The 14,247-nt window shown below is 44.4% G+C and overlaps 1 protein-coding gene across 1 annotated transcript; it reads left to right on the top strand.

Moving 5' to 3' along the window:
- The first annotated feature begins 6,007 nt into the window (after positions 1–6,007).
- On the top strand, positions 6,008–11,845 carry LOC141703637 (uncharacterized). Its single transcript, XM_074507098.1, has 5 exons — positions 6,008–7,930; positions 8,315–9,286; positions 10,244–11,062; positions 11,300–11,533; positions 11,606–11,845. The coding sequence occupies exons 1-5, from the start codon at positions 6,008–6,010 to the stop codon at positions 11,843–11,845; spliced, it is 4,188 nt and encodes a 1,395-aa protein (XP_074363199.1).
- Positions 11,846–14,247: the final 2,402 nt, after the last annotated feature.

Here is a 14,247-nt window from a genome sequence, read left to right as displayed (position 1 = left end):
ATATACCTTAAATTGTGATATGCAATTTCTATCAAATAAATGCATTAAACAGGAATGTTTGTAGAAGAAGGTGATGGAGATTGGTAGGATGCAAGGTTCTCTCTACAAACTCATTCTACCTAATCAATAGATTTTCAGTCCTGGTATCTCTGCCATTCTCAATCAAGAACTTCAAAAATCAACTATGTGTTCTACTGCTCAGCTTGAGGACTGTCAACTGTGGCACTCAAGACTTGGACACTCTCCAACTCATCTTCTTAAAAACATTGCTAGTATAGCAATCCATGCTAATACAAATAAACTTCCTCCTTATAATTTTATCACTATGTAAAATATAGTAGATCTTATTTTCCTAATAGCACTAGTCATGTTGATAAACCATTTGAACTTCTACACTCTGATCTGTGGGGTCCCTACAGACACAAGACTTATACTAATTGTAATGCCTTCTTGACAATAATAGATGATTACTCTAGATGTACCTAGACATATCTACTATCTGATAAATCTCAAGTGTTATCACTATTTCAGAAATTTCTTGCATTTGTTGAAAATCAGTTTCATACCACAGTGAAAGTTATTAGATCTGATAATTGTACAGAATTCTTCAACAAAGAGATTAATGCTTTGTTTGACTCTCATGGAGTTATACATCAACACTCTTGTGTTGAAACCCCTTAGCAGAATGGTAGAGCTAAGATGAAGCATAAGCACTTGCTATCTGTTGCTAAGGCTTTAAGGTTTCAATCAAACGTGCCAATTCATTTATGGGGAAAATTCTTACTCACTGCTACATATCTAATCAACAAGACTCCCTCATGTGTTCTGAAAAATAAATCTCCATATGAGGTATTATTCAATAAACCACCTTCATATAATTATCTTAAAATCTTTGGTTGCCTATGCTATGCCTCAACATTGTCACTTAGGAAAGATAAATTTTCCTCCAGAGCTCATACGTGCGTGTTTGTAGGATATGTTGTACATCAGAATGGTTATATATTACCTAATCTCCAAATTGGCCAATATTTTACTTCTAGAGATGTATGTTTCTATGAATCCACATTTCCATTCGCTAATCAACCATCAACTGCCTCTCATTTGATGTTTCCACGAGAACTTTTATTTACAGATAATCTTATCCATGTAAATAAGAAGAATTCTTCCTCTACTCCTCTAGATAATACTTCCACTCCTACTATGTCTGCCACTTCTGTAGATATCATTATTACTCATATCATTGAATATTCTACATATGATAATATTCATCCTGATACTGCAAAATCCCACAACTCCACAACTATAGACAATAATCAGAATACTAACAAGCAACTTCCATCCAGACCTATCAGAACTAGAACAGTTCCTCACAAGTTTTCTGATTATACTTGTCTTCCCCAATATTGTAGCATCTACCACTGTCACTCTTGTGGAACCTAAATATTTTCACCAATCTATTTAGGATCCTAATTGGTGTAAAGCAATGCAAGATGAAATCAATGCTCTAGAAGTAAATAATACTTGGATTATAACCTCTCTACCTTCTGATAAACAAGCTGTTGGATGTAAATGGTTATACAAACTTAAATATAAAGTTGATGGAACCTTGGACATATATAAAGCAAGATTTGTTGCCAAGGGTTTTACTCAAACTCATGGTTTGGATTATTTTCAGACCTTTGCACCAGTTATAAAGATGGCCTCTGTCAGACTTATCTTGTCTCTTGCTACTATTCAGAAATGGGACTTGAATCAACCAGATATAAATAATGCTTTCTTGAACGAGGAATTGCATGAAGAAGTATATATGACAATACCTCCTGGTATACCTATACCTTTCTCATTTCAAGGGACTACTCCTATTTGTAAACTTATTAAATTCCTCTATGGTCTTAGACAAGCTCCAAGGGAGTGGTTTGATAAGTTTGCTGCTGTCGTTCTCAACTATGTCTTTACTCATTCAAAATGTAATAATTCTTTGTTTTATCTACATACCTCTAAAATTTTTATCATGTTATTAGTTTATGTAGATGATATAATCTTAACTGGTTCCTCCCCAAGCCAGATTACCATTGTCAAAGACTTTATTGCCAGTAAGTTTAAGATGAAGGACTTAGGCATTCTGAAATATTTTCTTGGCCTTGAGGTTTCCAGAAATTCAAGAGGCATATGTCTTCATCAGCGAAAATATGCTTTGAATCTCTTGAATAATACGGGTCTTCAAAATGCAAAACCTAGTACTATCACCATAAAGTCCCAACTTTATTTAACTAATGACACCGATGTAGCTCTTCATTCTCATGCGGCTATGTGTTATAGACATTTAGTTGGTCAGTTAATCTACTTAACAATCACTCGACCTGATATTAGTTATCCAGTTCATATTCTTAGTCAATTCTTGGCCATACCAACTGATGTTCATCAATTAACAACAATGAATCTAGTTCGATATTTTAAAAATGCACCAGGTCAAAGTTTATTTTTGTCTGCATCCAGTCCTCTCAAACTCAAGGTATTTACTAATGCAGACTGGGCTGCATGTCCTATGACTCGCAGATCAATCTCAGGTTATTGTGTGATGTTAGGAGACTCTCTTCTCTCCTGGAAATGCAAGAAATAAAAAATTATAGCTCGCTCTTCTGCTGAAGCAGAATATCGAAGCATGGAAAATGCCTTATGTAAAGTAATCTGGATTTACAATCTGCTTACTGAGCTGCATTTCAAGATTCCTCATCCTATAGTACTCTATAGTGATAGTAATTGTGCTATTTATGTAGCTGAAAACCCTGTTCCTCATGAATGAACTAAACACATTGAATTGGACGTGCATCTCATTCGTGACAAGGTGAAAGAAGGTTTCATACTACCCACATATCTATTAACATTTCAGCAGCCAACTGATCTCTTAACCAAACCTCTTAGTGCTCAACGACTTCGATCTTTAATGTCCAAATTGGGAGTCGTAAACGATCTTTCCCCTGCCAATTTGAAGGGGGTATTAAGTTTATTCAAGATAGTGGTTAACTTGTAAATACTCTATAACTAGCTTAGTCAAATTAGCTCATAGAGTAGTTAGTGAGATAGATCAGATGAGTAATTTAGACTTTTATTTCATCTAAGATGTCTGTATAAATACTGCTTGTATCATTCAATTGTAAATCATAGTTTACATTTTTACTCAAACATTTCTCTCTATAAAGTTTTCGATTGGTAAATTTGGATCCACACAATCTTTTTTTGATCAAATTTAAACAGATTTTTTAATATTTCGATATTCGAATATCCGCCGAATATCTGATTATACCTAAAATATTAGTGATCTTGAAAATCAGATATTCGATTTCATATTTTTATAATCGAACCAAATATCGAGTTGTGCTTAACCTCTAATACAATTTATGTGAAAGGTAAAGTTCACGAAGAAAATATTATTGATGCAATTTTACGTTACTACGTATCGGTCACAAATTAAAAACTTACATTTTAATGATGATTAATGCTAAATTTACGATGCCACTTACCAATTTACATAGCATATTTATAATGGACATCAATTTTTGAAGATCGTTTTATAAAAAACCAGATTATTAAACCGCGCTTCGCAGCGGCCCTAAAAATGTGTTTTTAAATATAATAAATCAAAAAATTGGTTTTAATTACCAATTTTGTGTTGATAATAATAATTTTAAAGAAGAATTATCAACTTTTTCTACCGTCAACTTTTATTTTCTTACTAATTTCTCCTCCCCTCTCTATAATACTTCCGATATATCTTCCCGGGCATAAATACCGATAAACCGTATCTTCTGCCCCAATAACAAACCATTCCCTTTTCGGACTAGAACTCCTCCTTTTATTCTTTCCTTCATTAGAATAATCTGAACGAGAATAAGAACGTTTTTTGTGGCTATTCCTCTGCCCAACCATTCAAAACCGTTCTACAGCCAGATTACAAAATTCAAATAACCAGACACTTCTCGAAAACAAAAGACTACAATTAATAATTACGTATATAAACCTTTAAAACATCCTAACATGACATCACAGTGACCACTACAATCAACAACGGCAAATTACAAAAACGCTGTTATTAAAATTTCATAATTGCTGATAATTCAAATCTCAATTTGCTCAAACGATATATATAAAGTATAAAAAAATACAGGATATAATTTGAATTCAAGAAAAATTACGAAAAGATGCAAAAAAGTACAAACCTAGTAGTTATAAACTCAATTAAAGCAAAAAAATCGGGGATCCTTGAACGAAAGCCTTAAATCTAAAATTACATATATTTTATTTAGTTAATCAACTATTAATTATTTGCGTAAATATTAAAAGCTTGAATTATATTTGAAATTCGTAAAGATGATCTCAGTTTTTAGCGTCTAACTCCCGACATCCATCAATTAATTGACCCACATTTGCGTGCTTATGATCATATTAATAAATAAATATAATAATAACCCTTAAAACATATAATCTTAATGTACCAAACAAAAATAGCTTAAAGTCAACCATAAAATCAGGCATGTACTTACAAGAGAAACACAAATCACAAAATACAAACATTAATAAATTCACAACTTCAATCACTCATACAATAAAAAATAGACATAGAATCAAGAGTTTAATCCATAAACAAAACTCACACATACAATATATATTAAAAGATTGAAGGAGGCGGCTCACCATTGCTGTAACTTATCGATTTGTATAAACTCTTCTTTAATAATAAATCCCATTTTTTACAATTTTGTATTTAGATGTATTGATTTATAAAACTCTTTGTGCAAAATTTACTTTGTTTGACTTAAAAAGAAAGTTTAGAAGAATAAAAGCTGTTATGCCCGCTTTCGGCCATGGGCCCTAAACAGGTCCCTGTGGGTGTACTAAATAGCTGGACTCTCGTGTGTGGGCTAGAACCATGGATTTATATGACTTGGGCCAGCATATGCGGGCTGGGCTCGTAACATGCGAGCTGGGTTCACATGCGGGCTGGGCTCGTAACATGCGAGCTGGGTTCACATGCGAGCTGGGCTCATGACATGAGAGCTGGGCTCAAACATGCGAGCTGGGCTCAAGTGATGACATGAGAGCTGGGCTCAAACACGCGAGCTGGGCTCAAGTGAGGACATGCGAGCTGGGCTCACACATGTAAGGTGAGCTCACATTTGTCATTTGGGCTCTCATATGCGAGCTGAGCTCGGTTGTGCCCACGCGAGGTGGGCTCAGGTGCCTTCATGCGAGGTGGGCTTAGCTGCCCACACACGGGCTGAGCTCATGAGCCCACATCTTATAGAAACAGAGGTAATATTATATTTATTGTTTGAAGGCGGTGCGGGCCGAGGTGACCAGGCCGGGCCGCATCGAAAGACTTTGTGTGCAACATGGAAAGTGACTCATAGATGACTGAGTTGCTCGTAGATTTCGGGGTCGACACGGGTTGTTCCTACAATCACGGGAAGGATTGCGGAGATGCCGCGAGATTGTAGGAAGCGTGTGGAGCCGATCGAGATTTACGTGACTAATTGGCTGAAGGCCTGACTTTATCGTGGGCTTGGGCTGCACGGGCTGAAGAGTCCTAACCCTAGCCTACGTGACTTGTTCCCCAAGAACTACGTGAGGCTTGATCCCTATAAATAGGGTACGTAGGCACTTGTATGAGACATGAGTCGACACTTGACAGAGAATAACAAACCCTATTCTTTCTTAAGGAGTCCACATACAAGCTCAGCCACCACCAAACAACCTTCCTCCGCCCTCAAACACCGTCCTTGATCTTTGTTCCGCCCATTAACCTCCACAACATTGTTATACGAAATTCTCCCTATAACATTTGGCGCTAGAAGGAGGGGAGTTCATCTTAGGGAGAAAGATGACCAAAGAAAGCAAGCAAGCGACGACACCAGGGAGCGGAGGAAAGAAGGACCCTACTTTCGAACACACGCCCCCAGAGAATTAGGCGCCACCTCCACCAATTGCAACCGTGGACGGGCAGGCTGTGATGACGTACCTCGAAGGGCTGGCCGATCAGATGAATCAGATCAACGCCCGAATGTCAAAGGTAGAAAGAAGCTCGGTCCGGAACGCCAAGCGTAAGGCGCGTCGCCTCAAGGTCTCACAGCGTAGCTGGAAGGGCAAAGGCCCTCAGAAGAAGCTGATCCACGATTTTGATGACGTGGCAACCGAGACCAAACAGAAGAAAGAAACATCACGCGAAAAGGAAGATATACCCCGAGGCCATGATGAGCGGGGCAGCCAGATCTCTACGAGATCGGGGCCGAAGCCAGCTTCATCTGAGGCAAGGTCAACTAGCGTGCTAGACCGAGTGGGTAGAAAACTAAGCGAGCATGACCTCAGGCTCAAATTGGAGAATTGTAAGAAGGAGAGAGAAGAGAAAGAGCCCGTGGATAAAAGAGGCTCGAAAAGGGAGCGGGCAACTACCCCTCCGGAAAGACGTCAACACACCTCACCCAGGAGGGAGGAGCGACATAGACGCAGAGACAATCGTGAAGAGGAGTCACAGGACCGAGCTGGAAGAGGGGGACGCCGCGAACGACCTCAGGGCTCACACCATTCGAGTAATGCGGGTGGTGACAGAGAAGGAGAAGTTGTTAGAGTAAGGGACCTGAGAAGGATCTTAGATGAGATGGAGCAAGAGAAGAGAGGGCCCCCTGCCTCGGCTGCCCCCTCTCCATTTACGGCTGCTATCCGATCATCCCCCCTACCTCGGGTGTTTAGGCACAACCCCGACCTTCTATTCAACGGCGAAGCCGACCTGGCGGAGTACCTTATTCAATTTAACACTGAGATGGAAGTCTATCAGGTGCCGGAGATGACCCGTTGCAGACTCTTCGCGGCATCACTCAGAGGTAGTGCCCAACAATGGTTCTCCAAGTTGGGACCGGCTAGCATAAGAACGTGGAGGCAATTGGAGGACTTGTTCGTCAGACAATTTCAGTCGACCCTCCACTATTCGCCTCTTGTGGCCACGCTAGCCAACATCAAGCAAAGGGAGGGGGAGCCCTTGGCAGAATACTTTCGTCGGTTCAACGCCGAGGTCCCCAAGGTGAGAGGAGCCAGTGAGGAGACTATCAAAAATTTCTTGATAGCAGGGCTGAAAGAAGGATCGAAATTTTGGAAAAGCCTCCAAGCGAGTGAGCCGAGGACCTTGGCCGAGTTCTATGAGCAAGCCGAACCCTTCAAGAGGGTAGAGAAATCGATGAGAGAGCTGAAAATCAGCGAAAGCTATCGAGACAAGAGGGACCGATCCTCAAGCCCAGACGAAAGGAGGAAAACGTATCGGCGTAGTTCGAGCCCGAAAAAGTCTGCCCGTGGCAAAGAGACCACTAAAGATTCGGGAAGGCCTTATACAAGCAAATGGCAGACACACACCCCTCTGGTAGCCTCTATCGACCACATATATGCTACATATGTGGGGAAGGGGGTATTCAGGAAGGCAACTCCTCTCACAGACTACAATAAAAGAGACACTTCGAAGTATTGTGCATACCATGAGGCCACCGGACACGATACAGCTGATTGTAGACAACTAAAGGATGAGATCGAGACTTTGATTAGACAAGGGAAGCTTACGGAGTGGGTTGTCAAGGAGGTTCGAAGACACAAGACGGATTATCATACCGTCCCTCCTCCACCCCCAGAAGATAAAGAAAGGGTCCCTCGGGCTGGTAGTATTCATATTATTCTAGGCGGGTCTCACATTGGTGGAGACAGCCGGAAGGCGATGGACAGATATGCCCGGGAAGCAAAGGACAAGCCGCTCACCAACGTCAATCATCTAAGCCAAAGGCCCCCGGAGCTCTTTGAAAGGGAGGTCGATGATATCGTGTTTAAAGAGAACGATGCAAAATGGGTGCATTACCCTCATACCGATGCCCTAGTCATAAAAATGAAGATTGGGACGGTGAATGTTCACCGAGCAATGGTGGACACCGGGAGCTCGGCTGATGTTTTGACTTATGATGCCTACAAAAAACTGGGATTATTGGATAGAGAATTAACCTCAACAGGTGGGCACCTGTACGGGTTCACGGGAGACTCGATCGGAGTGAAAGGGACAATTCGGCTCCCGGTGACCATAGGAGAGGAGCCCCATGTGGCCACCCAGATCGCTATGTTTACAGTTGTAGACCAGCCTTGTGCCTACAATGTTATAATGGGCAGACCCCTTATGAGGGCGATGAGGATGGTGACCTCGATCCATCATATGACGATAAAATTCCCAACCCCCACGGGGGTAGGCATCTTGAAGAGCTGTCAATACGAATCCAGGGTCTGCTACAACCAGGCACTCAAAGTGGCCGAGTCAAGAAACGCCTCAAGGGAGATAGCTGAAGCAGGTGAGGGCGACGTCCCCATGGAAGAGGCAGAGGGCAGGAAAAGAATACGTCCTGAGGGCCACGAGACTTGTAATTTGATTTCAATTGAGAAGTTGCCCGAGAACTACTTCGAGCACATGGGAATTCATGTGGAACCACGCCCAGGGGCCTTACTAATGGAAGCATCTCAGCCCATCATGTTGATACAAGAGGGGATTGTAAAGGAAGCAAGTGATGAAGAAAAGAGCCCAGAACAAATCATTACAAGACTTAGGAAAGGGAAGTGGGCACACAAAGAAACAACAATCACTATGGACCCACCCTACGGAATCACTCGAACTGTAACTGCAACCTCTGAACGCTTGATAAACCTGACCCAAGCTCACCAGACCGAGCTCAAGGATGCGGAAGGTTTGGCAATCACGGAAATAGAAAAAACTAGCGAGGCTCGAGCAGATTTGGACCCGAGAATGCCCCCAATGGTCGAGAGGGCCGGGGCCGCAGAGGACACAATCCCGATCTTGGTAGACCCAAATGATCCCTCCAAGGTACTCAGAATAGGCTCTAACCTAAGTCCTGACTTGAGAGAGGATCTAGCCCGCTTCCTAAAGGAGAATTTGGATGTCTTTGCATGGTCACACTCCGATATGATAGGGATTGACCCAAATGTCATGTGCCACCGGCTCAACTTGGACCCGAAAAAGAAGGGGGTTAGGCAAAAGAAACGGCCGATTAGTGGAGAGAGGGCAGAGGCCCTCAGAGAAGAAGTGGATAGATTAATGGAGGCAGGACTTGTGAGAGAAGCCTTTTACCCCGTGTGGCTGGCCAACCCCGTGCTTGTCAAGAAGCCCAATGGCAAGTGGAGGACATGTGTAGACTTCACCGACCTGAACAAAGCTTGCCCGAAGGACAGCTTTCCACTACCCCGCATCGACCAGCTGGTTGATTCCACGGCTGGACACGCGCTACTTAGTTTTATGGATGCTTATTCGGGATATAACCAAATCCCCATGTATGGGCCAGATCAGGAGCACACCTCCTTTATTACTGATCGGGGCCTTTACTGTTACATCGGGATGCCCTTCGGGCTCCTTAATGCGGGGGCAACCTATCAGAGGCTGGTGAATAAGATGTTCAAACATCAATCGGGGAAGACTATGGAGGCCTATGTAGACGACATGCTGGTGAAATCGAAAGAAGCGAGGGATCATGTCCGCCACCTGGCAGAAATGTTCCAGATCCTAAGGGAGTACAGAATGAAGCTCAACCCCCAGAAATGTGTGTTTGGGGTTGAATCGGGGAAGTTTTTGGGATTTATTGTCAACCATAGAGGCATTGAGGCCAACCCAGCCAAGATACAAGCCCTACTCGAGATGAGATCCCCTCGACGGGTGAAGGATGTTCAAAGCTTAACGGGACGAGTGGCTGCCTTAAACCGCTTCGTCTCAAAATCCTCCGATAAATGCCAAGAGTTCTTCAAAGCAATCAAAGGAGTGGGGAGGAACTTTAAGTGGACCGAAGAATGTGAGGAAGCCTTTCAGAACATAAAGAAGCATCTCAGTAGCCCTCCAATGTTGTCCAACCCAAAGGCAGGAGAAACTTTGATCCTATACTTGGCCGTCTCCGACTTTGCAATAAGTGCAGTGTTAGTCCGAGAGGAGGATGGTGTCCAGCTCCCGGTATATTATGTGAGTAAAAGGCTAGCCGATGCCGAGACTCGATACACAAGCCTCGAAAAGCTAGCGTATGCTCTGATTCTGGCCTCCCGAAAACTCAGGCCCTATTTTCAGGCACATAAGATAGAAGTGCGAACCTCCTACCCCCTCAGACAAGTGATGCATAGACCAGAGTCTTCTGGTCGAATGTTGAAGTGGACGGTTGAGCTCGGCCAATTCGAGGTGGATTATAAGCCAAGGACTGCGATCAAAGGCCAAGCCCTGGCCGATTTTATGCTAGAATTTCCCCCACATCAAGAATTGGAGCCGAGAGCCCTTGTTGTTCTACCTAGCACAGAAGAAGTTGGACTGGAGAGACAAAATAGTGCCCCATGGTGGAGCCTATATGTGGATGGTGCCTCTAACGGTGATGGAGCAGGAGCTGGAATCGAGCTAATCAGCCCAGAGGCTCACAAGATCAGACGTGCGACCCATCTGGCCTTTCATGCAACCAACAATGATGCTGAGTATGAGGCCCTGATCAACGGTCTCAAGCTAGCTTTGGAAATGAAGGTCGAGAATTTGAATGTGTTTAGTGACTCCATGATTGTGGTCTATCAGATAAATGGGGGGTATCAAGCTAAGGGGCCGAGAACAGAGCTTTACCTGAAGTGCGCACAGAGGATAATCGCAAGATTCAACGAGGTGAGGCTGGAACTAATCCCGCGTGGGCAGAATGAAGGCGCGGACGAGCTAGCTAAGCTCGGCTCACGCCGCGAGAGCACTTTGCTAGGGACCGTGCCCCTTGATATACAGAGGCAACCCAGTGTGCCCGAGCACGAGGTGGGCAGCCTCAGTAATGAGCTTGGCCCCACGTGGATGACATCTATTCTAGCATACATAAGAGAAGGTTCACTTCCGGATGAAAAGAATGAGGCAAGGAGAATAAAATACAAAGCAGCCCGCTATGTGATATACGACGAGATTCTATACAGAAGAGGGTTCAGTGTTCCTCTTCTCAAATGTATACATGGGGAGGAATGCAACTACATCCTAAGGGAGGTACACGAGGGTATTTGTGGCAATCACTCGGGGGGTAGCTCTCTAGCTCAGAAAATCCTCCGTCAAGGCTACTACTGGCCAACGCTGAAAAAAGACGCCTTTGAATTCTCCCGAACTTGTGATAAGTGTCAGCGATATGCCAATTATTACAACAACCCCGTGGCCTCTCTCACATCCCTCATGAGCCCCTGGCCCTTCTCCATGTGGGGAATTGATCTGATTGGGGAACTCCCGAAGGCCAGGGGAGACGTCAAGTATGCGGTAGTTGCGGTAGACTATTTCACTAAGTGGGCAGAGGTCGAGCCCCTAGCCACTATCACAGCGAGAAAGCTCAGGAAATTTGTATACAGGGCTATTGTATGTCGCTATGGCATCCCTTACAAGCTGATATCTGACAATAGGAAACAATTTGATAGCAAGGAGATGCGAGAGTTTTGTGAGCAGCTGGGGATTCAGAAGAGCTTTAGCGCAGTCTGCCACCCCCAGAGTAACGGGCAGACAGAGGCTGTTAATAAAATCATTAAGCTTACCTTAAAGGCAAAGCTTGAAGAGAAGAAAGGAGCATGGCCAGAAGAACTCGCCCAGGTCCTATGGTCTTACAACACTACACCCCGAACCACAACTGGAGAGACCCCTTTCTCTCTGGTGTATGGGTGTGAAGCTATGGTGCCCGTTGAAGTGGGAGCAGGATCTTTTCGAAGGGACAACTATGACTCAGAGGCAAACGAGGTCAATCATCGGCTCTATTTGGATATGATCGAAGAAACTCGAGAAGAGGCTTAGATCAGGATTGCGGCATATTAGCAGAGGACAGCTAGGCATTACAACAGTAAGGTTCGAGCCCGAACTTTCAAGGTGGGAGATTTAGTTCTGCGCCGGATCATGCCAAATACCAAGGTGGTGAGTCACGGAGTCTTGGGAGCAAATTGGGAAGGCCCTTACAAGATAAAATCGGTGCTCTGGGAGGGAACCTACCACCTCAATGATATGCAAGACAAGTTGATCCCAAGAGCCTGGAACGCGGAACACCTTTGCAAGTATTATCAGTAATATTATTCTTTTCAGACTTAGTATTATCTTCAAATATTCTTAAGTCTCGGGGGGTAGTGCCATATAGGTGCCTCCCTGAGACCACAAGCATGTATTCCTTTCACTTCCCATTATCTATGAATAAACGATTGATCTCTATTTGTGCACTTGATATTTTAACTTCTGTTAATAGACTAAATACCCAGCAGGGGACCCCATCCTTGGGAACCCATACGAGGACAGAACAGTTGTTTTATTAACATGTTAAATCAAGCTGGGCCCCGACCCGCTTGATGCCAAGAACATGAAACGAGCCGGGCCACGGCCCGCTTAGACAAATACGAACACATAGTAGATAAAAGATGTGGATAGAGATATAGGCCCGCGATGCGAGCTCATACCCTGGCCCTCAAAACCATAAATGCGACCCAGGGGGCCCAGCCCTCCATCAAACATACTCAAAGTCGCATGATGCGAGGAGAAGACACATGCGAGCTCCTAGTGTGAGCACACCTACAACACCTGCGAGTCGATGCGGGCTTGTTCCACTTGGCATTCTCTTTCAATGGTTGTTTGATTAAAAAAAAAATGACACGAGCTGAATAAATTGGGCTCGCAGTGAAGGGGTAACGCTCGCCATAAGCGGCCAGAGTTATGATTACTTTTTGGTCAGTAGAAGCATGGTAAAAAAAAAAAAACCAGCTAGCACTGTAAAGACATACGCGGGCACAAAAAACTTAGACATTTTATACAAACAAAAGTTAAATAAGTTATGCCCCGAGGCAGAATATTTCAAATACAAACGCGAGGCGAGAGGGGTGCCCGCTTACCCAGTCAAAAGTCTAGTTCTAATCAAAATTACATTAAAGGTTATCAGCCTCTGCTCCCTCACGATTTTCACCAGCGACCTGAGCCTTCTTGGCCGCGAGCCGAGCCTCCTCAGCAATTTGGGCATCCCTCTCCATCTCCAGCTTCAACTTGTCAGCATGCCTCGCTGTGCTCGCACCCAGAGCCGCCCAATCGAAGTCAGGAACCTTCTTCATAAAGACTTTCATGAAATTCCTGGCCCCCAGGTTCCTAGCATCAGCGAGGGCGGCCTCACGGCCCTCGGTCAGGGCAGAGACTGATCCCTCCAGCTCGAGCACCCTCTCCTCGAGGGCATCCTTCTCCTTCTTACATGCCTCAGCAGCCAGGTCATGAGCCTCCTTCTGCTCCCTTAGGGCCTTGTCGTGAGCAGCGTTCAGGTTAACTATCTTCTGATTATAGTTGTTCACCAGCGTAACTTTCTCTTGCCCGTGCTCAGCGACCTTACTCTGAAGGGACTTGACTTTAGCCTCGAGCTTTGTGTTGGTCTGGCTGAGGGTTCGCATCTCTCGAGCCTTAGATAACTGACGATAGTATACTTCGGCCGCGGCTCGGGAGAGTGCATCCTGGTTAACCTCGAGAGCAGAAGAAGACCAATCCTTTAAATCCTGCTCGCTGATGTGACCTTGGGCGAGCCGGCCGAATGTGGTCGCAACCATATTGGCAGAAGAAGAAGAGGGAAGAGGAGCATCAGAGGGAACAGCTTTCTTTGGCTCAGGCTCGCCAATTTTTCCTTCTTTACCTCTGTGCCTCTTTAGTCGAGGAGAGGGCCCTGAATCCTTGAGATGCTCGGAGAGAGTAGTCATGCGGGCCGGAGGATTGGCCTGAGAGCGAGCCCTTATGCTCGCAGCTGCGGGCTGAGCTGGGCCCGAGGCCGCAGCCTGCTCAGCCTCTTCCATGAAGGGGATAGGAGAGATGGCCATTTCTGAAAAAGAAAACAACAAAGCAATAGATTAGTCACAGCAAGATGCAAAGGAAAGAAGTAATGCGAGCAGGTGAAAAATACGGAGAATTAAAGTGCGATGTGAAACGAGATGCATGCAGGAAAAGTGAGCACGCGAGCACACAAGCTCGCGCATGCGAGCAGCCAGGCCCGGACGTGCGGGCCCGATATTCTTACCCTTTCTGGATCTCTTCCTAGATTTCTTCTGAGGAGTCAACCTCACTCCTTCCTTCAAAAACCCACATGCGACCAGATTGGTGGTCGTTATGAGTTTTCGGATGTCCCGGTCCGCCTTAGGAAGGTTTAGAAGACTGTCCGCATTTATCTTTTCCTGTCCCACAAGGACAGT

Source organism: Apium graveolens, chromosome 2, assembly GCF_009905375.1.
Source record: "Apium graveolens cultivar Ventura chromosome 2, ASM990537v1, whole genome shotgun sequence".
In the NCBI taxonomy this organism is placed as follows: domain Eukaryota; kingdom Viridiplantae; phylum Streptophyta; class Magnoliopsida; order Apiales; family Apiaceae; genus Apium; species Apium graveolens.
This window is presented reverse-complemented; position numbering and strand designations above follow the sequence as displayed.

Excerpts from the sequence above, each read along its gene's own strand:
- LOC141703637 (XM_074507098.1), top strand. The coding sequence starts at position 6,008 with ATGACGTACCTCGAAGGGCTGGCCGATCAGATGAATCAGATCAACGCC. Across the intron at positions 7,931-8,314 it reads TAAAAATGAAGATTGGGACG|GCACTCAAAGTGGCCGAGTC; the intron begins GTGAATGTTCAC and ends TGCTACAACCAG. Across the intron at positions 9,287-10,243 it reads TACCCCGCATCGACCAGCTG|GTGGATTATAAGCCAAGGAC; the intron begins GTTGATTCCACG and ends GGCCAATTCGAG.